This window comes from Polistes dominula, unplaced genomic scaffold (genome assembly GCF_049000335.1).
Source record: "Polistes dominula isolate Pdom_NZ unplaced genomic scaffold, Pdom_raw_medaka contig_83, whole genome shotgun sequence".
In the NCBI taxonomy this organism is placed as follows: Eukaryota; Metazoa; Arthropoda; class Insecta; order Hymenoptera; family Vespidae; genus Polistes; species Polistes dominula.
Genome location: NW_028301032.1, coordinates 2,652,842 through 2,674,491, shown reverse-complemented (window position 1 = coordinate 2,674,491; position 21,650 = coordinate 2,652,842). Strand labels below are relative to the sequence as shown.

General features: G+C 28.6%; 2 protein-coding genes, 1 long non-coding RNA gene and 2 other non-coding genes across 14 annotated transcripts; 2 read left to right on the top strand and 3 right to left on the bottom strand.

The window, feature by feature from the left end:
- Positions 1–2,450: 2,450 nt before the first annotated feature.
- Positions 2,451–5,875, bottom strand: LOC107072197 (uncharacterized). Of its 2 annotated transcripts, XR_001476555.2 has the most exons (8): positions 5,729–5,875; positions 5,248–5,390; positions 4,802–4,888; positions 4,118–4,595; positions 3,685–3,744; positions 3,444–3,499; positions 3,153–3,225; positions 2,451–2,962 (listed from the first exon to the last, which is right to left on the bottom strand). It is a non-coding gene; the product is annotated as an uncharacterized LOC107072197 (long non-coding RNA). The 2 variants fall into 2 exon arrangements; XR_016177199.1 differs by lacking the exons at positions 2,451–2,962; positions 3,153–3,225; positions 3,444–3,499; positions 3,685–3,744; positions 5,248–5,390 and having other exon boundaries at positions 4,338–4,595; positions 5,729–5,860.
- LOC149031909 (small nucleolar RNA R38) lies at positions 3,813–3,890 on the bottom strand. The gene has a single exon (XR_016177237.1). It is a non-coding gene; the product is annotated as a small nucleolar RNA R38 (small nucleolar RNA).
- LOC149031908 (small nucleolar RNA SNORD31) lies at positions 4,973–5,039 on the bottom strand. The gene has a single exon (XR_016177240.1). It is a non-coding gene; the product is annotated as a small nucleolar RNA SNORD31 (small nucleolar RNA).
- A 213-nt stretch (positions 5,876–6,088) lies between the features above and the next one.
- LOC107072188 (NADH dehydrogenase [ubiquinone] 1 alpha subcomplex assembly factor 3) lies at positions 6,089–7,541 on the top strand. Its single transcript, XM_015331922.2, has 3 exons — positions 6,089–6,418; positions 6,594–6,711; positions 6,853–7,541. The coding sequence occupies exons 1-3, from the start codon at positions 6,366–6,368 to the stop codon at positions 7,249–7,251; spliced, it is 570 nt and encodes a 189-aa protein (XP_015187408.1). The 5' UTR covers positions 6,089–6,365; the 3' UTR covers positions 7,252–7,541.
- Positions 6,594–21,411, top strand: LOC107072187 (uncharacterized). Of its 9 annotated transcripts, XM_089174416.1 has the most exons (9): positions 7,943–8,100; positions 11,521–11,966; positions 12,659–12,739; positions 13,684–13,882; positions 13,955–15,898; positions 17,937–18,032; positions 18,248–18,600; positions 18,712–19,037; positions 19,177–21,411. In XM_089174416.1, exons 2-9 carry the CDS (start codon positions 11,554–11,556, stop codon positions 19,491–19,493), a joined length of 3,729 nt encoding a protein of 1,242 aa, XP_089030542.1. In that variant the 5' UTR covers positions 7,943–8,100; positions 11,521–11,553; the 3' UTR covers positions 19,494–21,411. The 9 variants fall into 9 exon arrangements, with proteins under 9 accessions (XP_089030540.1, XP_089030537.1, XP_089030542.1 ...); XM_089174414.1 differs by lacking the exon at positions 7,943–8,100 and adding an exon at positions 6,594–6,711 and having other exon boundaries at positions 13,684–15,898; XM_089174411.1 differs by having other exon boundaries at positions 7,897–8,036; positions 13,684–15,898.
- Positions 21,412–21,650: the final 239 nt, after the last annotated feature.

Below are 21,650 nucleotides of genomic sequence, written 5' to 3'. Positions count from 1 at the left end.
CCTGTCTGTTTGGCAGGATCAACATAAAAATTTTATTGGAAAAGAAAAAAAGGATGGTAGAGAAAAAGCTGAAAAGTGAAAAATTAAACTGGGAAATAGAAATGTTAATAAATGGACAATATAATAATCAAATATTAAGTGGTCAACATTATTGAAAGGGCATCTGAATAATATTACAGTGTTCTATTTTATACAAACCTTCTATATTATACAAATTACATCCTTGAGCTATATATTATTCCTTGAATCTGAATAATCATTATTGTATAAAAAGGATTTTGTAAATCTGAGAACTATATTCACACATTGGCGAAATATGGTACTCTATTCATTTGGCCTCTCTCTCTCTCTCTCTCTCATCAATAAGTATATTACATACCTATACAGGGTATTTTGAAAATTGGTGCCTATAAATAGTCTCAGAATGTTATCAAATTTATTATTAATTACTATCGTATTTAAATTAAGATAAATTTCATTGTTATTATATATTTATCTTTTAGTTTTATAACATTATTAATACAGATAATTATTCAAAGTAATATAAATTCTCAATGTTATTAATTTATTTATATACAAATGAATTTTAAGTTTATATATAATTAATTATCAATGTTCAAAACTTACTCTCGATCTATGGTAGCTGATACTTGCAATAGAATATACTAATCTTCAGAATGCTCTGTATGATACATCTGATATTAATTATAATTCAAATAATTATAATCACGACGACGTATAATATACATAAATTTTATTATGAATGAAAAATTAAGATAAAAGTTCTAACTGATTACAGTAACCTCATTATTACTACGATCATTGTATAACGTTAATTATTGTTAATTATTGCATTTGGAACTTAAAAAAAAATCATGTTTCATATTCTTATAGCATACATGACACTATTTTTAGTTTTAATTTTGCCATAACTTAACGTAATAGTTATAAAAAGCAGCATTTATTTTGGCCATCCTTTAATTGTATCCATTTATTAAATTTTCACAGCATATATGCGAAATTTTTTGTATGTCTTCTTAGATGAAAAGAAAAAATTGAGTTATTATAATTATAAGTATAAATAGAATTAGATGGTTTTGCCTCGTGTGTGTTTTTGCACATATATTTGAAATATCAAATCTATGCAGTGGGAAAGAAACTGTATTTTATAATTCAGTTTCCCAAAAAATAAAAGTTAGGAAAATTATTGTTTAATCTTTTGTACAAATTAATATTAATTTGTTAATATTAATTTGGATTCTGAATCCATAATATGAAAGTTATACCACTGTTTTATAAAAAATGTTGTGCACGAAACAATTAGTTTGTGCATATATATAAATAATTTTTAATTGTAAAATTAGTAATCAAATATTTGTGATTAGTAAGAAAAAAAAGAAGGTATGAAAAAGAAAAATGGGAAAAGAATTCTATTACAACTGTATAATAAAAGTTGATCTACATTGTGTAACGAAATTAACATATACAACTCGTGGCATTATTACATATATTTTACTTTTGTTTTCTTTTTTATTATAAATATATATTAATTTTATGTAAGTTTCTGTTAGCAAACATAAAAAAAAAAAAAAAGACATAAAAAAGGAAAGAAAAAAAGAAACTATTTAATCTCTGTTATTTAGATTTTTCAAGGAATTTAGTCATTTAATTATGTCCAATAGTGCTTATTTATATATATATCTATATATATATATATATATATATATAATGTTATTTGTTGAAAATAAGTGTTGTAGTTAATAACAGCCTCCCACGAGATTATTTTAATTTAAGTATATAAAATATTTTCATATATATTTCATTTATTTTATTGTAAATATGATCTAATTATAAAAAGAATATCCCAATTTTTAAAGGGATATTCCAGTTGATCTGATCAAAAAAATTGAATTTTTTTGTATGCATGTTCTTATAATTTGCGATCTTTAAAACTAAAAATTTCAAAATAAAATTCGTTAAAATATAAAAATTTAACGGATATACAATTCCATAGAAGCTACAACAGCACGAGAAACTTTCTAAACGAGTTTTTTATTTCTTTATTTTTGTTCACAAACATTTTTCAAATCGTGCGTACATTTTTTCAGAAAAATTATTTGATCGGTTGTTGTACTTGGAATTTTGCAGACATTTTGTAGAATGAAAAATCATTTTATTAAATTTACTACATTTACGCGAAGAATAAAAAAATTACTGTTTGACGATGAAAATTTTTTGTACTTTTTTTTTTATTTTCCTCGTTCAACGTCTATTTTACTACGTGATAAATTATTTAATTTTACAATTATCTTATTTGAATGTAAAATACACACGCAAACATGTACAACAACACAGGAGAAAGTTTTTATTAGAAATTATATATATATATATATATATATAATTAAATGCAAAAAAAAGGTGGTATAGTGAATAATAATAGCAATGATTGATTAAAATGCAAAAAGTTTTTTTTATAGATCTGCATTATTCTTTCAATGTAAGTTATTATATTATGAGCATTCACATAAAATTATTACATTAAATTTTTACAATTATAATGAATCAATAATAATCCATAATCACTTTATAATTTGTTTTAAATTTGAAAGTAATCGTAGTATAATAACCGTAGGTAATTGAGCATCCTTGCTGATTTAGTTTGTTTTTCCAATTTAGGATAAATTCCTTATATATTTTTTTTTAACATATTACGATAAACATTTATCCTGTATGTAATAATAATATCTTTCTCATGTTCAATTCACTTCATCAAAAATAGTATTTTTTTTTTTTTACCAAAATTTAATACTTTTCTTCTTTTAAGATCATTAAAGTTGATTTATAATTTTATGTACTTTCTTTTTGTGCATACAACACCACACACATACATACACAGACTTTTTGTATACTGCTTTGGCTTTCTGTATATTATTTAGTTACTCGTACAAAATTGAGATGACAGCTTAATTAAATGAAAAAAAGAAAACAAAAATATTAGTAATCTAACAGATATAAATAATTAATCTTATATATAATTTTTCATTTCAGTATAATAATTTCTATCATAATGAATCATAGCGTATATTGTTAAGCATCATGCTTATATAAAATATTTTAATAAATTATATAATTTTCAATCGTTAATTACTTACAAGATTAATGTATATTTTTGCACGACTTTCCAATGAATTTGTATAATTTTTTGAATCTTGAGAACATTGTTTACTAAAACAAGAAGCAAATATTAATATGACAGTTTTTTCTAAAAATGTAAAATATGTTTTAGTAATTTTTGAAAATAACTCAGTGAGGGCAAGCTGTAAGTCATGGGATTTTTCATTATAGCGTATAAATATAGTTACTTAACATCATAGTTATTTATTAACTTTATAAAAAACAAAAACGAAATAATCCTTTTCATATATTCATATTCAAATACTAACCTTCAGAATAATCAATTTTATCGTGAAATCTTTCATTGATTTTAATCTCAAATAATCTGCAATAAAACCAAAGTTACAAATTTACAATTATGTTCAATTGTAAATCATATATATGCATATAAGTTTTTAATTTATCAGAGAATAATTGACTTCATAAAAATATATCAGACATATGCTTGCTTCTAAATCATCATGGTAAAATGATGCAAAAATCAATACATATAATTATAATTTTACTTACTTATTATTGTAAATTTAGTTGCAACCCACAACGCAAGGATAGAAAATCTTTTTCTTTAATCTGAAAAGAAAGTTTCTTTTAATTAAATTTCACAAAAATATTTAAATATTTAAATTAGTAAAGTAAATTCTAATATCAGAATACACTATTTATCACCATTTACTAATGTAAGACAGGGATAACTTAATTGATCATCATTTAATATATAAAATTTGTTTAAAATTATAAAATTAAAGAAAGCACATTTAACATAAACATGTTGGTATTGGGGCAGTTCCGGTGTTTTACAGTTGAAGTTTTAATGGAACGTGTACCATCTCAACGTAACTATATTTACTTGTGTAATGTGTTTAATTTGCAATGTGTTAACTTCAACGTATTTTTAATTTATCAAAGTCATCATTTTATTCAAGATTTAAGTTTAGTTCTTTACCTCATAAAATTAAGATGTCTGCTGGGATCCCGGTTAAATTCGATGAATGCAGATCAATGTGGACGTAACAGAAAACGTTAGCCATAATTTCTCTTCTTTCTTGACGATTTTTATCTAATATCTTTTCTCTGTTTGGTATTAATCATGTTTAAACATCTTAACGAGCACGCTCGAGAGTTAACTCTCGAGCGACTTTGTATTACGTTGGGTCAAAAACGACTTTCTTTTTTTTTTTTTTTTCAAATTGTTCCTTAAGGGTTAAATAGTTCTTTTTTGAACTTTTTTTTGTCTTGAATTAGGACATGATGAACTGTTTTAGATTCTTTCTTTCTTCCATGTTTTTTTTTTTTTTGATACTTCCATAATTTTCATATATCAGTGTAGTAGAATCATCGATATTTCTTATTGTAATTCAAAAAACGTTGTAGTATAAAACAAAATTTATTCAATCATTGAACCCCAATTTTCTAGTCATTTACTGTAAACAACAAAATATATGTATATATATTTATAATTAAAATATGACCAAAGTTTACGATTCCTAAAACATTTTATTTGTATAAAATTCAGATCTAACATTCTTCATTAATAATCCGTTTGACTGGGACGTTTTATAAATCATCATATAAAAGAAAAAACAAATACTTGTATAAAATAAAATAAGAAATATCATATAATATTTACCTAATGGTTTTCCTGCTGTCGTAGTCTGTAAAAGTTCCACCGTTCGCTAACATATTCGTGCAGAAATGAATTATCGAAGATATTCGCCTATAAATAAAAATGTACGTATAAATTTGTAAGTAGTAGCTATAGCCAAAAAACGAAAAAGGACAAATATATTTTGTTTTTCATATAATCAGAAAAAACTACTCATTCATAGTACTCAGACTGGGGCAGTATCTTTTTCATCATTTTTTATTATACTATTAATTCCGTACAACATATATATATAATTAATGAATGAATTTTCTAGGCAAATAAATATATGTGTATATTATTAAAAAATATAATTAAACGCAATTGGAACAATGTAGTTAAATGAAAAAAATGAAGTTAGAAGATAAATAATTTGTAAAAAAAGAAAAAACAAAGAAAAAAACAATAATAAAAAAGAAACTAATACTCACTACTATTTTAACGTGTGGTTAAGAACAAATTTTGCAGTAAACATTTTCCCAGTATTGGTGTGCTAGCCACTCAAGCTGAAGCATTATTTTATCGCCATTATTATAAAGGTGCGAAGTAAACGTTCAGCATATATAAGCGATTGCTAGAACGATATAAAAAAAGAAACTAATTCGCAAAATAAGAAATTTTGTCATTCTTATGCAATAATATTAATATTCGATTAAAAAATCAGCAACATATGAAGATCATAATCAAGAAGTAATCATACGAACGAGACTAAAAATGTCTTCATCATCATGAAAGGTTTCGTGCAGAAATATATACTTAAAGATGTTTAGATGGATCAAAAATATATTATTAAATTGAATGTAAAAAAGCTATTTTATAATAATATACTATTTTATAACTAAAGCATTAAATAATATACGTGGATGAAGATAGATTTTAAAAACGTGTAATAAGTATCGAGAATATTCTTACCAATGAAGATCATCTTGCTTAGTCGCCAGCTTCGAACGAAATGGATGAGAATTGAGAATGGAACGAGCTAAATGCATTACATAAAACCGGAAATATCGTTTCTTCGATGCTTAACTCTCTCATTGGTTGATTTTACTTACAAAATTTTAACAAAATTATTATAACGCAGAACCATTTTATTTTATAATTTAGTTATTCATAGTTTATATTTTTATTTTATTTAATATTAAATTAAATATTATGCCTTTTAATTAATTAGTTTTTCTTCAAAGTATTTTAAATGTGAGAAGTGTATATTTTTAAGTATAGATGGCAGCAATATTTTATTCAATGCGTTATTTGTTTTACAACAAAAAACTATAAATAATAGAAAAAATTATTTTTTATTTATTTATAGTATTTAAAAATTACTTCTTTTAAATAATATGAATAATGTCAAATAATCATTTACTATAAAGTTCCTAGAATAAACGTGTTTATGTTGTTTTAAGTGTTGTAACATTGATTCTACTAGTATACAGAATTGTATGTATATTTTAAGCGGTCAAGAGAGAGAAATCTTGATTCTCTACTTAACCTCCAAAGATTATTCTAATATTTATTATTCAAGAAATTATTTTCTTTTCTATTGCATGAAATGAGGTTTGCATTTAAAAAACTTTTTAATTCAAAAGTGTTTCATAATATAAGGTTGGTAATAGAATTATTAAAAAAAGTAATAGAAATTAAAATAGCAAATTTAATATATATATATATATATATATAATATTTTATTTTACACGAGATAAATATCTCAAACATGAAATATATACTATTATGTTATTGTAACTATAATAATATATTCTTATTGTTTTGTTTTTCATAGAAATTTACATCTTTCGCAAAATGTAAAGGGACATTCTTATGAAGGGCCAGGAAAAACAACAGTAACAATACTCAATAAAAATGAGCAATCTTTGCTGTTGATAGATGATTATAACAAAGTACGTTTATAAATTTTCAATTATTACATTTTACGTATTTTATATATATATATATATATATATATATATATATATATATATATATATATATATGTATGTATGTATAACGTAGAATCTTATTTTCTTTTTCTCTTCAAATAGACAGGATTTACTCTAAACAATGGTATCAAAATGATCGGACCTATAATTATATTTTCCAAATCATTATTATTTTGGAATGTTGCATCTGCAAAAGATATAAACAAAGATTCCCTTATATTGTTTAGCATTTTAGAACCTAAGTTGGATTTATTAATAATTGGATTAGACGACGATTATGACCGCAATTTTCTAATCAATCTGAAAGAAACGATAAAATATTTAAATATAAATACTGAAATTTTGCCTGTTTCTCAGGCATGTAGCATATTCAATTTTGTAAATTTAGAAAACAGATATGTTGCAGCAGCTTTGATTCCACCTAAATCAAATTCTAGAGCTATTTTCTTGTCTCAAAATTTAAATAAGAATTATGATAAGTCACAAATAAAATACGAATAATGCAAAATTTTATTATTTATTTGAGGTTATTTTTAAAATTATAGAGTGTTAGGCAAAGAGAAGCATCATTATTACAATACGTTTAGAAAGTTAGTTGTGAGATTTGTTATGTTGTGCGTATGTGTTGTATGTGTGTGTGTGTGTGTTTTAGCGTATGCGGGCATATACGTAAATAATGTTACTACATAGAATGCAACAAATTATTTCTAAAAAATAAAAAAATTGTAATGTTTAACAAAATGTAAGTGACATAGTAGTAAATTAAAATATCCACCAAAAAAAAAAAGAAACTATAATTAAGTACTTATTTAAGTATTAATTAGTTACATAATCATATGATTAAAAAGTCTTTTAAAAATTTAAATAACTATTCCTTGTTAAGTCACAATATTTTACAAAAAAAATTATTATCAATATGTTTTCGTAATAAGATATTAATCGGTTATCTCGCAATTATTTCAAATATAAATAAATTAATATTTATATAAAAAAAGATATCCATATATACTAACTATTTATTTAACAAAATATTAATTAACATTTAATATATAAAAATTAATTTGAAGTAGCTACCTAGCATTGTTTAGTAGAAGAAAAATACGCAAGATGGCGTACTAGCTAAAAGAACTTAATACAAAGACGTAGTAGAATCTATGTTACTTAGATATTTAATGATCGTAGAAAAAGAATATGGCTGTCAACGTGGAAATTGACGAACCTTAAAAGCCGAGGAGGCGTCGCTCGCATCCGAAAATCCGGAATGCTCGTCGTGGACGTTCCTTCCGGTAATGTTATAAAACTTCCGTCCGATCACGAAAAAGTTACATACCATATTTGAAAGAAAAAAAGGTAATTTTTCGAACGTGTTCAGACGCACACACACACACACACACACACAACACATAGAGACAAATATTTTTAATAATAAATTAACTAGTTTAAAAGAGTAGTACTCGATATGGTAAACAAAGATAATATTTTTGTCTTGTAATAATTAATTCAAGGTGTATATACATAATATATGAGTAAATAAGCAAGTAGCTTAATAAACGCGTGATTTAAAAGGGGACGTAGATATCGAAAATAAATCGATTACTATATTTTGATGGATAATTAATGAAACAAGAAAAGAGAATATTTCCTTTTTCTTCTTTCGAAATTTATTGAATGCATTAAAAATATAAGGATGATCGAGAATTTATTATCCGGAGTAAGAATCTGCTCGCAATTTATCTTGACGATGATGACGTCACTCGTTCCCTTCCTCTTTTCACTTCCACCACTCTTTCTCTTTCTCACTTTTATTCCCCCTCCATCTCTCTCTCTCTCTCTCTCTTCTTCTTTCTCTATCTCTCTCTTTCTCTTTGTCTGTCTGTCTGTCTCTTTCTGTCTCGTTCGTGGCAGGGCACAGGCGACGTCGTGATGCGTCGTCGCATCTCGTGTGCTTTCGGTTTTCTTTTTTTCAAGAGAGAAAAGAAAGAAAGAAAGACAGAGATAGAGTGAGAAAGAGAGAAAAATAACTCATAAGGTATCAAGGAGAAAAGGTTTCCTAGAAGTCGATTTATATAGGAAAAAGAAATAAAAGAAAATAAAGCAGAATGATAGGAAGGTAGGAAGGAAGGAAGGAAGGAAGGAAGGAAGTCAGTCAGTCAGTCTAGTTCTTGATCGATACTATATTTAAAGTGTACTACGAACGTGCCGAAAAATTTTTTCTTTCCGTTAAATTGGACTTATTAACAACGTTTACCACTCGAATTCGTGAGTACATATTTAATTCTTTTTTTTTTTTTTTTTATGTATTTTTCGTGAAAAGTATATCGTTCTAGTTGAATATTTAATCTTGAATAGTAATGTGTGTGTGTGTGTGTGTGTAGAGAGAGAGAGAGAGAGTATATATATATATATATATATGCTGTATCTCTATCGGTCATCGTGTCTTCTCAACTTAAAGCGACACCGATTACGATCAAGAAAAAAGAGAGGGGGAGAAAATAGTGCTTTTATTTTTTGTTCCTTTTTAAAATTGTGATAAATTGTCTCGTGACATCAGACTGTTGACTTTTATAAACACATATATACGTTAGTCACGAAGGACATTAGACGGATATAGGACGAAAAGAAGGGATGTGCGTTTCAAATTATTAGGTTAGAATATATACATTATTTCGCGTGCGCGGATGTGTACGTGCCTCTACTTACGCGTAATGTGTTTGGTGCATATATAAGTGCGTGTTGTGTGTCTCCTTTTACTCAACCGTCGTTCGCCATTTTAAATTTTTGTTGTTGAGATTTTTGAATGTACGTATTTTTTGTTTAAAAATCCAAAATATTGTTTGAAAAAGTTTTGGAAGATAAAGAAAAGATATTTTCTTGTTCCATGATATATTTCACAGTTTTATTATTCTATTATGTAGATTCGTATTTCTTATTTCGAACAGTAATAGATTGTAGAAGTGAGCTAAAGATGGTTAGGTACATATCGTAAGAGGTTGAGGAGAGGATCGATTACATTTGGTCTATGCTTATGTGTGTGTGGTACGATTGTATATGATAGAAATGATATTGAAACGTTATTAAATGTTAAGATTACTTTTGTTCTGTCATATTAATAATCTTTATTGTATACTTTACATAAATTCTTCATTTTATAGGTTAGATTTTTAAAAAATATTAACTATTTATCTTTTTACACACACAAAATAAAATATTGGTTTTAAATTTATATAGTAATATATTAATATATAATTAAAGTAGATAGACAAATATATTCAATTACGTGTATTTGTTTTATAGGTTAGCTGTTTCTTTTAACTTCGTTATAAGTTTAAGACAAAAAAGTAATGAAACTTTTGTTGCATTAAAATATTATTTAATGAAAAAATTCAACATATTTTCCACAATGGTTTCGTTTTATAGGTTAATTGTTCTTTGACTGTTGAATTTTCATATTTAAACGAACAGCAAGAGTACTTGTTGAAAGAATTATTATTTTACGTGCATATGTACCGATATGATGTCGTCGCATTGCCACGTGCATGACATACTGATTGAACGAATTTAAGATTGTTCTGTATATCGGTTGGTGTTGAGTTTAAACGGTAAAAACATACGTTTTTAATTTTTGTTAATAACATTTAGTAAATAGTTTAACAGATAGTTTAAGTAACATAGAAAAAGAATTTATTCGGTTCTTCTTTTTGGACTTTGTTTTGCAAGTACACATATATATTGTATTATATTATATTATATAATTTATATAATATAATATAATATAATATAATATAGTGTATGAGAATGTATGTTTGTGTGTGTTTGACTTGAATATGGTAATAATGTGTTTATATATATTCACGTAGAGACTCGTAGTAACTTGGATCGATACCGTAAATCCATGTATTACGAATGCGGCTAAACGTTAGGTCATTAAAAACGTGTTAGGTCAGTAAAAAATATATATCTTGTTGTTCTTTATATTTTCATTGCAATTAGATTGTATTTTTATCCATAATTATGAAAGTCCAAATTTATAAATAAAAAAAGAAAGAGTTTATCAGTTATTTCATACCACATTATTTGAAACTAAATTAATTCAATGTAATTCTCACGACATTTTTCAAAAAATGAATCGTTATACGTACATAGTTTTGGTTATTTCAATATTACATAGAATTAATATTTAGTATTTACGAATGTAATCCATTAAATATTTCAAAACATATGACTAACCATATAATTTATGGTTAGACCACTTTCATAATTATGTTCAAATTTATTTATTGAGAGAGATATATTTATCTATTGTTATTATTATTTCGTAAAGTTCTGATAAGAATAATAAATAAAGTATAGAGTGTAACTATTAGGGAATTGATGATTACATAATCACAATTATAATCCATCATCTTGTGTAATAGTATTATCGTCTTCGAAGCCCATCTATGTCTTCTTCCTATCTCCGTTTATTCTTTTAATCCCATATTTTAATTATGTTAAGTTAAAATTCGTTTAAGAATTTATACAGTGTTATCTATGAAAAACACTACAGTGTTAGAGGAGGGAAAGGAGGGAAAGGAGGGAAAGACTTAATTTTAGCAAAGAAAACAGTTTATCTTTAATGAACTTTTTAGCTACTATCATACTTTCAGAGCTATTTAGGTGGCAAGAGATAATGAATTATTATCCTATATAATAACAGTCATTAAACTTATGATTATTATTGTATAATTTGACCTTTAGCATATAAACTAATAAACAAATGTTTTATTGTAGGAAAAGAAGAAAGAGACTAGCTAAGAAATCGCAATGTCATATCATCGCGGTGGTCAGTCAGGGTCTGTAGCTGTGTCTTACAGTACCAGTCCAATGGCACCACATTCACCTAGCAGACGATATTCGAGTGGCTCAACGTCTTCGAGTACAACAACGTCCGGTGTCGGAGGTGGTGGTAGTGGTGGTGGCAGTGGTGGTAATAGTGGTGGTGGTGGTGGTGGTGGTGGTGGTGGTGTTGGCAGTGGCAGTGGTGGTAGTAGCACCAGTGGAGTAACCAGTAGTAGCGGGAATAGTAGTAGTTCAAAGCCCAGGGTCAATTACATAAGAGGTAGTACTCCAACTATAATTCGGGATCGTTCAAGCATTTTTCCATCACCCCCATCACCGTCGGTTTCTAGTATTCGACCAAGCTACGATTGCAGAAGATCTTATAATCAAAGTGGAAGGTAAGCAAAATATTTTCAATATGATTCAACACAAATTTAAACACGTATCAATTGTAACTCGTATACTTTTATTTAATATGATTCAACAACAAAATACTTCATTGGATAAATCAATTATTTTATTATTATTATTTTATGTATTTTCTTTAATTATTGTATGTTAATCAGTGTAGGATTCCGTTAATTTTAGTATTGTTTTTTTTTTTTTTTTTTTTTTTTGAATACATAAATAAGGTTTATTGTAATTTATATTTTACATAATGCATAGTCAACGTAATCGTCAGCATACGCGATGACAAAGTTATATAAACTTGTATTTAATTAGTAACTTATGGTAACATTACAAGAAAAACGCGATAGATTTTTCAGAAGAATGTAATTTGTTATAAACAATATGGTAGAAAATAAATGCATCTATCATAAGTTCTTGGGGAATTGTAGGTTCTCTGTTGTACAAGCTTTACTTTGAAAACATTTTCCCGCGTATTTTTGTTCTCTTGAAAAATCATCATTAGGAAAGAATGCAAGGTGTTTAGGGTTATTTCGGTGAAGGCTGTCTGGCTTGTTCAAAATATAAATGTAGAATATAAAAATACAAGTAAAAATAAAAAAAAAACTATAAAAAAGCATTAGTGAGAAAGGCTTAGGTTAAAATCGTTTCATTTTTTTTTTTTACCTCGATCGGCTCGCAGTTACTACTCATCGGCTACTACCAGCAGCCTCCGCAGGAGTTACTTGTCCGAGTACAGTCGTCCTCAGTACTCACCTTCAAGGTGAGAAGAGCCTTGCACGTGGAAGGCTTGTCAAGCAAGCAACGTTTTTTTTTTTTAAAGAATACTTCACGACAAAAACTTTTTCATTTCTAAATTAGATTTGATTGTTTTATTTTGTTTTCTTTGTTTTTTTTTGTTGTTTTGGTTGACAATTAATTCACCATCACCAATTCGTCAAATAGACTTTGAAATGTTGATCTAATCAACCTTAGTCAATTAATCCTTACCAGTTTGTAAAACAACTAGTATGTAATAAATAAATAAAAACCGCTAGATGCATGAAATTTTGGTACCGCACTTGTGAGCTTTTGTGTGATTACATTTTTTTCTTCTTTTTTTTTCTAACAATACCAATATTATTTCAAACAAATAGAGGGAAAGAAAAAGAATTAGACTTTGTATTATGCTATACCTATGCTAATTCACTTACATGTATCTTTATGATATATTCAAATTTAGTGTCACATTGTTGGTTTCCAATGAACTTTGGAATTAGAAACTACTAAGCCTATCATAGGATAGTTTTTATCGCAATTATTTGTTATTTTTTATTGCTAATTTAAGGATTTATTATTTAAAAGTTATTTCAATTATTTGACGATTTTTTTTTTTCGAATTTACATATGACATAATTAACTTTACTTGTTACATTTTTTTCGAGTATTATTATTTTATGTATTCCATTGTAATTGTGGTATTATTTTGTGTGCTGTTATAATTTACTAAATAGCTTAGAATTATATTAAGTCAATATTTTATAAGAAAGCCACAGCAACGCGTGGCCGAAGCATCCTAGTTATATACATAAACATAGGTACATATATGTATATATGTATAAGTAATCGTTGGCCAGGGGCCACGAACAAATAATAAAGAACGCGTAGGAGTATAGGAGGAAGAGGAGGTTATGTTCTGTAATATTAACATCTAATTAAATATTACAGGTCTGTTTCATCTTCATACGGCACCGATACTGGGATTAGCGGAGGTGGTGTATACGGTAGTTTGGCAAACGGCATCAGTAGCACCGGTTCAAGCGGAAGATACACATCTTCAACGTCGTCATCCTCGTACCTTTCATCGTCAACCGCATCATTGAGGGATCGTACATTGGAGTCATCGTCAACGTCGTTACTACGAGACGTAAACACGGATATTATTGGAAGGTGTTATTCGCCATTATACACGTCTAGCGTCGATCGTCATTCTTCACAGAGTGGCTTTCATCGTTGGAAACAACAACAACAACAACAACAACAGCAGCAACAACAAAATTCGAAGTCAGGAAAAACAACAAACGTAGGCACGAATTTTAGCGAATTGATTGGAGGTGAAGAACGCGAAGGAAAAAAACGTAGTAGTGGAAGTATTCGTCCTGAATCTTCGCTTTCTTCGTCTTCTTCCTCGTCCTCGTCTTCATCCGCCATCACAGGTGTTGGGTTTTGGCCGAAATCTAAGGGGAAGCCACCTATCGGCAGCAGCACGGTGCTCACCACCGGTACGGGACATGCACGTGCCCACAGTGCAACATCGTCGTCCGTCGAGGTAACGATTGCTAGTCATCGGTCTGACGAGGAGGAGGAGGAGGAGGAGGAGGAGGATGACGACGTTGACGATAACGACGTCGACAATGATGATGACGAAGAAAACAACAGGGACATCAACGTTGACAATGACGACATTAACGACGACGACGACGACGACGACGACGAGGACGAGGACGAAAATGAAATAATTAATAATGATCAACGCGATAACGATGACGTAGTAAACGACGATGATAACGAGGACTATGAAAGCGAGAACGTTAACGCGGCCATTAACATAACTGCTGTTGGCGACGACGGAGACGATGACGATAACGATGACATTGACGTTGACGACGAGAACGAGGACGAGGACGACTATAAACGACGGAACGATAATAACAACAACAATAACAACAACAACAACAGCAACAACAATAACGTCGTTGAGAGCAACGGCATTGGTGGTAACAATGGCAGCTGCAACAGCAGCAGCAGCAGCAGCAGCAGCAGCAGCAGTAGCAGCAGCAGTAGTAACAACAAGAATAATAGCAGCATCAATTTGGTTGGTGCTACCACAAAAAATGATGACGATTGCTCGTTCTTTTATAGAAAGCGCGATTATAATGATGAAACGACTAAGAAGCGGTGCGATGATGACGCGGATAACAATCTTATTAACCGCCATCATCATCATCATCATCATCATAATCATCATCATCATCATCATCATCATTTTAATCACCATCATCTTCAGCACCACCAAACTTCTCAACAGCATCACTTAACTTTTAATGGCACCAGCAGTAATAACATACAACGTATCTCTTCTTCCGTTTCACCAAAAATCGAACGGAATCTAGCTACTACCATAACTGCTGCGGTTAAACCACTGATTGTTACCGAGAATAGTAATGGTATTGTTGATGGTGGTGTTGGTGGTGATGGTGATGGTGGTGGTGTTGGTGGTGTTGTTGTTGTTGGTGGTGTTGTTGGTGATGGTGCTGCTGCTAGTGGCGCTGCTGGTTTGATTGGTGTTAATAATATTGACCTGCTAACTAATCTCGCTACTACTAATAATCCAATAAATAATATTACTACCGAGCATTTGAGTAACGATAACGACGAACAGAATGGTCAACACAATTCCTCGATGATCGAATTGGACGATTTTGAGATCGACGATAACGAGGTAATAATACATGGTATCAATAATGACGAGGAGATAGCATCATCAACATCGATCCAACCGGTAAATAATTATCGTCGTAATGCTATTGCTGCCGTTTCTATTGGAAATAATGACATATTGGAGGAGCTCGGTACCAAAAGCATTTCATCAGTTAATCCATTCAATATTGAGGATAACGAATTTGAGGTCAGAACTTTATATAATGTACTTCAAAATGATCTCACTGGAAGAAACTCCGATGACCATTCCGATGATCCGTCCATACCATCAACGTCCAACCGACAGGAACGACATTTTTCTGGAATCGATCGTACCACAACAACAACAACAACAACAACAACAGCTCCTTCTACTTCTTCTTCGTCTCCAACAAGAACGACCACCACCACCAATCCTAACACGAGACAACAAAATCTATGTCGCACTGGTAACGAGCAGTTCGTGAGTGTCGTATTGATAATAACAAAAGCGCTATTCACATTCTTCTCTATGGATCTAATTTATTAGGGAGGAAAAGTTGAACCCCTTTTCACCCTCATAACCTGAAACATCCATTCCAAGTATAGTTTTATCATCATCGTTGTTATTATTATTATTATTATTATCATTATCATTATCATCATTATTATCGGTTGGTATCGTTCTTTTCATTAATTTCTTATGTGTTGTTGTTTTGCTTTTCCTCCTTTTAATACTTTTATTAATAATTTTAAATCTAGATTTCAGTGATTATTACACAAATGCAATTGCAAATATGCAATAACGTTGTTACTTAACGATATTCAACAAAGGCTCACACGATGTTTATTAGCATAGATATTTGTTATTGAATGTGCATTTCGATAAAACCTTCATTTGCAATAGTCCTATATTATTATGTAACATAGTTTTTATGTTGTGCAAGCACAAACATCTTCACCACGCATCACCATCGTGATGATACTAATATGTGTTGTTACGTTGCTTATTTTATCAAGGTAGCTACCTTGGTGGTACTTTAGCTAACAACAACTTTCCCAGGTTAACCTAAATAGCCGATTATTTATACCTTTTGTGAAACAAAAAATGTGTGAAGAAAGAAAACGTTGATTTTAAGAAAAACAAGAAATACAAACGATTGGGGTAAATATATTTACCCAATCATAATATTTGATGATTATCTAGTTTTAAAAGTGTTACGAAACTTGTTCGTTTACAACTGTGGGTCCAAGTAACCAACTAAAAACTTCTCATACGTTAACCGTGAGCGCCTTCAAATGTTATTTATAGAACAGAGCTCCTTTGCAATTTCTCTCTCTCTCTCTCTTTCTTTCTTTAGGAAAAAGAATATGCCAAGTAGAAACGTGCCATCCATAGTACGTCGTCGTATCATTCTGTAAAGTGTTATTCGTGTTTATTAATTGTTTGAATATTTCTCCCTTATTCATAAATTTCTCATAGTGATAAAGAAATAGAGAAAAAAATAGAGAAAAAAGAAAATATAAATTTGTTGCACGAAAGTTCTGTGAAATGAATTTGAAAAAGCTTGGATTTAAAGTTTAACAAGGTGAAATTTGTCATCGTCAAAATGAAGGTCAACATTTTGTTGAGAAAGAACTTTTTTTTGATTTAACCTATAGGAAAATAATAGATACAAAAACTTCAATCGTTTCTCAATTTGATTTAAAATTAATTCGTATTAAAAATCTTGAATTTTGATCAAAGTTTCATTATAAAGTACATATTACACATATAAATAATGTATTTTAGTATTACATATAAAAAGATATTTTTAACGAATACTTTTTGCTAAGTGTCATTGAAATTCGCTTAAAAAGCTGGCTTACACGCAAATAATCGGCTGGGTTTTGTGGTGTACCTGGACGTTGCTAGCTCTTCTTTCACTTTATGCATTTTTATTAGGCATCGTTGAGCCTTTGGCATCTCAAAAACGTATATCTACTTATGTTCGTACTACCAACTTTGTTGGTAATACGATATCCTCCAATGCTATTATATTTCCACTAGAAGTTAATTTTGAGGTAAGAGGATATCTAGTTTTATATTTGTTTTCTTTTCTTTTCTTTTCTTTTCTTTTTTTTTCTCCCCTTGGTCACCACACCCTCCAAATTTATGTTAAAAACATCTTTGTATTAATAATGTATGTTCTTGTCATGGGAAATACCCAAATTCATTCCAAATTATAATATTACAAATTATAATATTATAATAGAAAAAGTCATATTTACCGAGATAAATCACACATTGTATTTTGTTAACATACTAATTGTGTAATCATGAAAATTAAAGGACATACATTTTGATTCAAAGTTGAATTAGATTTTGTGTGTGAACAAATGATAAACTTCTGACTAATCATTCTTCATTGCGTTGTGTAATATAATTTATTTTGCGATACATATATATACACACACATATATATATATATATATATAATATTATGCTAGAAAATTATTTTTCGATGATTGTTGTTTTTTAGGAGGGTAGTCCAAGCAATAGACCGGTGCGTAATCTATTCCAAGCTCATCGAGACGAAAAATGTGGCTTAAACGGTTTGCGAAATATTGGAAACACAGTGAGTAGTATATTATATCTGTGGGGTATTAAGCTATTGAAACCTAGCATACAATTCATTTAAACAAAATTTCATTCTTCATATATTACAAGATATAGGAAGAATAATTGACTGTTGTTGTTCTTCTTAGTTTATTTATTTATTGTTATATTTATTTCTGATAATTTTCAAACAATTAATAATAATAATAATAATAATCTACATTTTCGTTGCAGTGTTTTATGAACAGCGTGATCCAATGTCTGAGCAATACCAGACCGCTCTTAGAATACGTTATGAACGAGCATTATATAGCAGATATAAACACAACGACGTCTAGTATGAAAGGTGCTTTGATAAAGGCATTCAGCCAAGTAATACACGAATTGTGGCAAGTTGATTGCGATCACGCGGTCAATACATCAGCATTAAAGTCTCAAATACAAAGATTTACCCCAAGATTTATGGGATATAGTCAACAAGATGCTCAAGAGTTCCTTAGATATTTGTTGGAAGGATTGCACGAAGATGTTAATAGGGTCACCGTTAAACCACAACCAATTCATACGGATATACCTGATATGTACACGTAAGACATGCGCATCATTCCAATTATACTTGTTATTTCCAATATATTTGTTATTTTCATTGTTCTCTCTATTATATTTCTCTTTGATTAATAATAATTATGAAATTGTAGGGAAAGCGAAAAAGCAGCAGAAAGTTGGAAACGTTATCTTCGCAGTGAAGACAGTATGATTGTTGATTTGTTTGTTGGACAATTACGATCGTCTTTACGTTGTACATTTTGCGATCATGTATCAGTAACGTTGGATCCATTTTGGGATTTAAGTTTACCGATTCCAGCTAGAAATAGTACTGTCAGGCTAAGTCAATGTTTAGAACATTTTACGCGAGAAGAAGTTCTCGATGGAGATGAAAAACCAACATGTTCGAAATGTCAAATGAGGAGAAAGTGTACCAAGAGTTTTGGCATACAAAAGTTTCCAAAAATTCTTGTTATTCGTATCCTTTTGTTTGCATATATATATATATATATATATGATTTGACCAATTATCACCATTTGGTCAAACACTTAGTTTTTAAAAATATACAATAGAAGAATATAACCTTAACATTTTAATTAAAAACAAAACAAAATAGATTTGAAACGATTCTCGCCGATGGAACGTTTTCGCGGCAAGCTAAATGTGATGGTTGATTTTCCATTGATGGATTTGGATCTCAGTGCCTTCGCCGCTCCAAGAGTACAAGGTTGCACGTACAATTTGTACGGTGTAGCTAATCATTCCGGTACAACGTATTCCGGTCATTACACAGCATATTGCAAGCATCCATACTCAGGAGAGTGGCACGAGTATAACGACAGCCATGTTTCGGAGATACCAGCTAAATTGGTTGTTTCCAGCGAAGCCTATGTATTATTTTACGAGCAACAACCTCATAGTTCTCATTTGTAACCTCACGCCATATTTGATCAGCAAGCAAAAAAATCATCTTGCCTCTTGATATATTTATGTACTACTACTATTATTACCAGGCTCGATCTAGCCTAGCAATACTCTTCTTCTATCGTGTGCGGTATTGAGAAAGAAAGAAAAACAACAACAACAACAACAACAACAAAAAGGAAAGAAAAAAAGCAGCGAACATTTATTAAATAATAATAAAATAGACAACTCGTGGATATGATATACGACGGGGGTCATTTATTTATTTTAACTTTAGGAACGTATATCGTGTTGTGTTATATTTTCTCATCAAAAGTAAATGATGAGAAACATTTTATTTTTCAAGATAAAATTATAACGTTAAAAAAAAACCCAATTTTGAATTCACTTAGGCAAGAAAATTGGAAATTGAAGAAAATATTACTTCATTCTTCTGCTTAAAATTATCCTCATTGAAGAAAACGCCTTTAAATAATTTATTCGAGTTATGTCTTTTTTTTTTTTTTTTTTTTTAATTCTATAACTTTTGGCTATGAGAATGTAAGGCGCACAAAAAAGAACAAAAAAAAAAAAAGATAAGTAAAATATCGTTGACGAGATCCCCAAAATAATGCTGTATGAGGTGATTGACTATGTTATTTTAATAGAAATCATAATTCAAAGCTATTTATTACGCGCACGTAGCAAGTTTTGCGAGCAAGAATGTAATCTTTATTATTATTATTATTATTATTATTATTATTATTATTATTATTATGTCATATTGTTAATAGAATCAATCGGAAAAATCAGAATCAATGAATTTAACAAAAATTAATGTTTTATGAAATATATTTCGTACGAGAAAGGAAGAGAATAATGAACAATGTAATGATGATATATATATATATATATATATACAGATACAGATTAATGTTGATGATGGTGAACCGTAAAACCATAGTCATGGCCGTCGCCAAAGTTTTAGGAGTACGCAAGATATGTTTATGATCGAGTGTGTTTAGTTACATTTTTATTTTTATTATTTTTTTTCATTTTTTCTTCTTCTTTTTTTTTATTTAAATCGATAAGAGAAACTCAAGTTTATTTCTTGACCTTTTCTTTTTAACCCCCCAATGTACATCTGATATTAATAATCTATGATTATATATATATATATATATATTTACATTTTGTAACATATATTTTGTGTTTAATTGTCATCGCATCGCAAGATAAATTATTTATTTATTGAAATATTTATGAAGGGAAAATACGATGAAAATAATATATAAACTAATATATGTGTTTATATATACATAATATAATTTATTTACATAAATAAATTATATTATGTATATATTATTATTATTATTTTATTATTATTATTATTATTATTATTATTACTATTATTATTACTATTATTATTATTATTATTATTATTACTATATTACATACCAATAAGAAGGGTAAGAAAAGGGAGAAAGAAAAATTAGACAGAACCCTAGCGTAAATGAATTATTTATCAAAACTAAAATGAAAGGAAAGCCGGAAAAGAAAGATGTCAAAGTAAAAATTTTTTAACAAGTGTTATTTACAATAATAATAATCGATGTTAATATTTGCGAGATTAGTCAAAATAAATATCTAGTCGCGCTCAAATTTTTCGTAGTTTTCTCCCAAAAAAAAGAAAAGAAAGAAAGAAAGAAAGAAAGAGAGAGAGAAAAAGAGAATCTTATATTATCGAAATCTCTTAAATAAATAAATAAATAAATAAATAAATAAATAAACAGCAACAAATGATATTTTTAACGCGTAGGAGAAAACATTTAACGGAACGAGCAACAATTTTTCTAGAAAAGTTTGACGACGTAACAAGAATGTGAAGTAAATAATTAAATGAGCATAATAAAAATGAAAAAAAAAAAAAAAAAAAAAAAGAAATAAATTTGTTGTGAAATCTCTTTGAAACTCTTATCGAAAATCTATCTCATGGTTCTGATGTACGGCATTTACAAATAGAAATCAACGAAAAAAAATAAAGAAATTAATAGGTGTGTATATATTGAGCAATAATTATATTTCAACAAATTCATATTTTTGTTTTAATGATAAATGCCAAATAATCGTTTTCAGATATCACATTTTGTCTTATTATATATTTTATTTTTTTATTTTTTCCTACAT

Excerpts from the sequence above, each read along its gene's own strand:
- LOC107072188 (XM_015331922.2), top strand. The coding sequence starts at position 6,366 with ATGAGGTTTGCATTTAAAAAACTTTTTAATTCAAAAGTGTTTCATAAT. Across the intron at positions 6,419-6,593 it reads AAAGTGTTTCATAATATAAG|AAATTTACATCTTTCGCAAA; the intron begins GTTGGTAATAGA and ends TGTTTTTCATAG. Across the intron at positions 6,712-6,852 it reads TGATAGATGATTATAACAAA|ACAGGATTTACTCTAAACAA; the intron begins GTACGTTTATAA and ends CTCTTCAAATAG.
- LOC107072187 (XM_089174414.1), top strand. The coding sequence starts at position 11,554 with ATGTCATATCATCGCGGTGGTCAGTCAGGGTCTGTAGCTGTGTCTTAC. Across the intron at positions 12,740-13,683 it reads CCTCAGTACTCACCTTCAAG|GTCTGTTTCATCTTCATACG; the intron begins GTGAGAAGAGCC and ends TAAATATTACAG. Across the intron at positions 15,899-17,936 it reads GCACTGGTAACGAGCAGTTC|GAGGGTAGTCCAAGCAATAG; the intron begins GTGAGTGTCGTA and ends GTTGTTTTTTAG.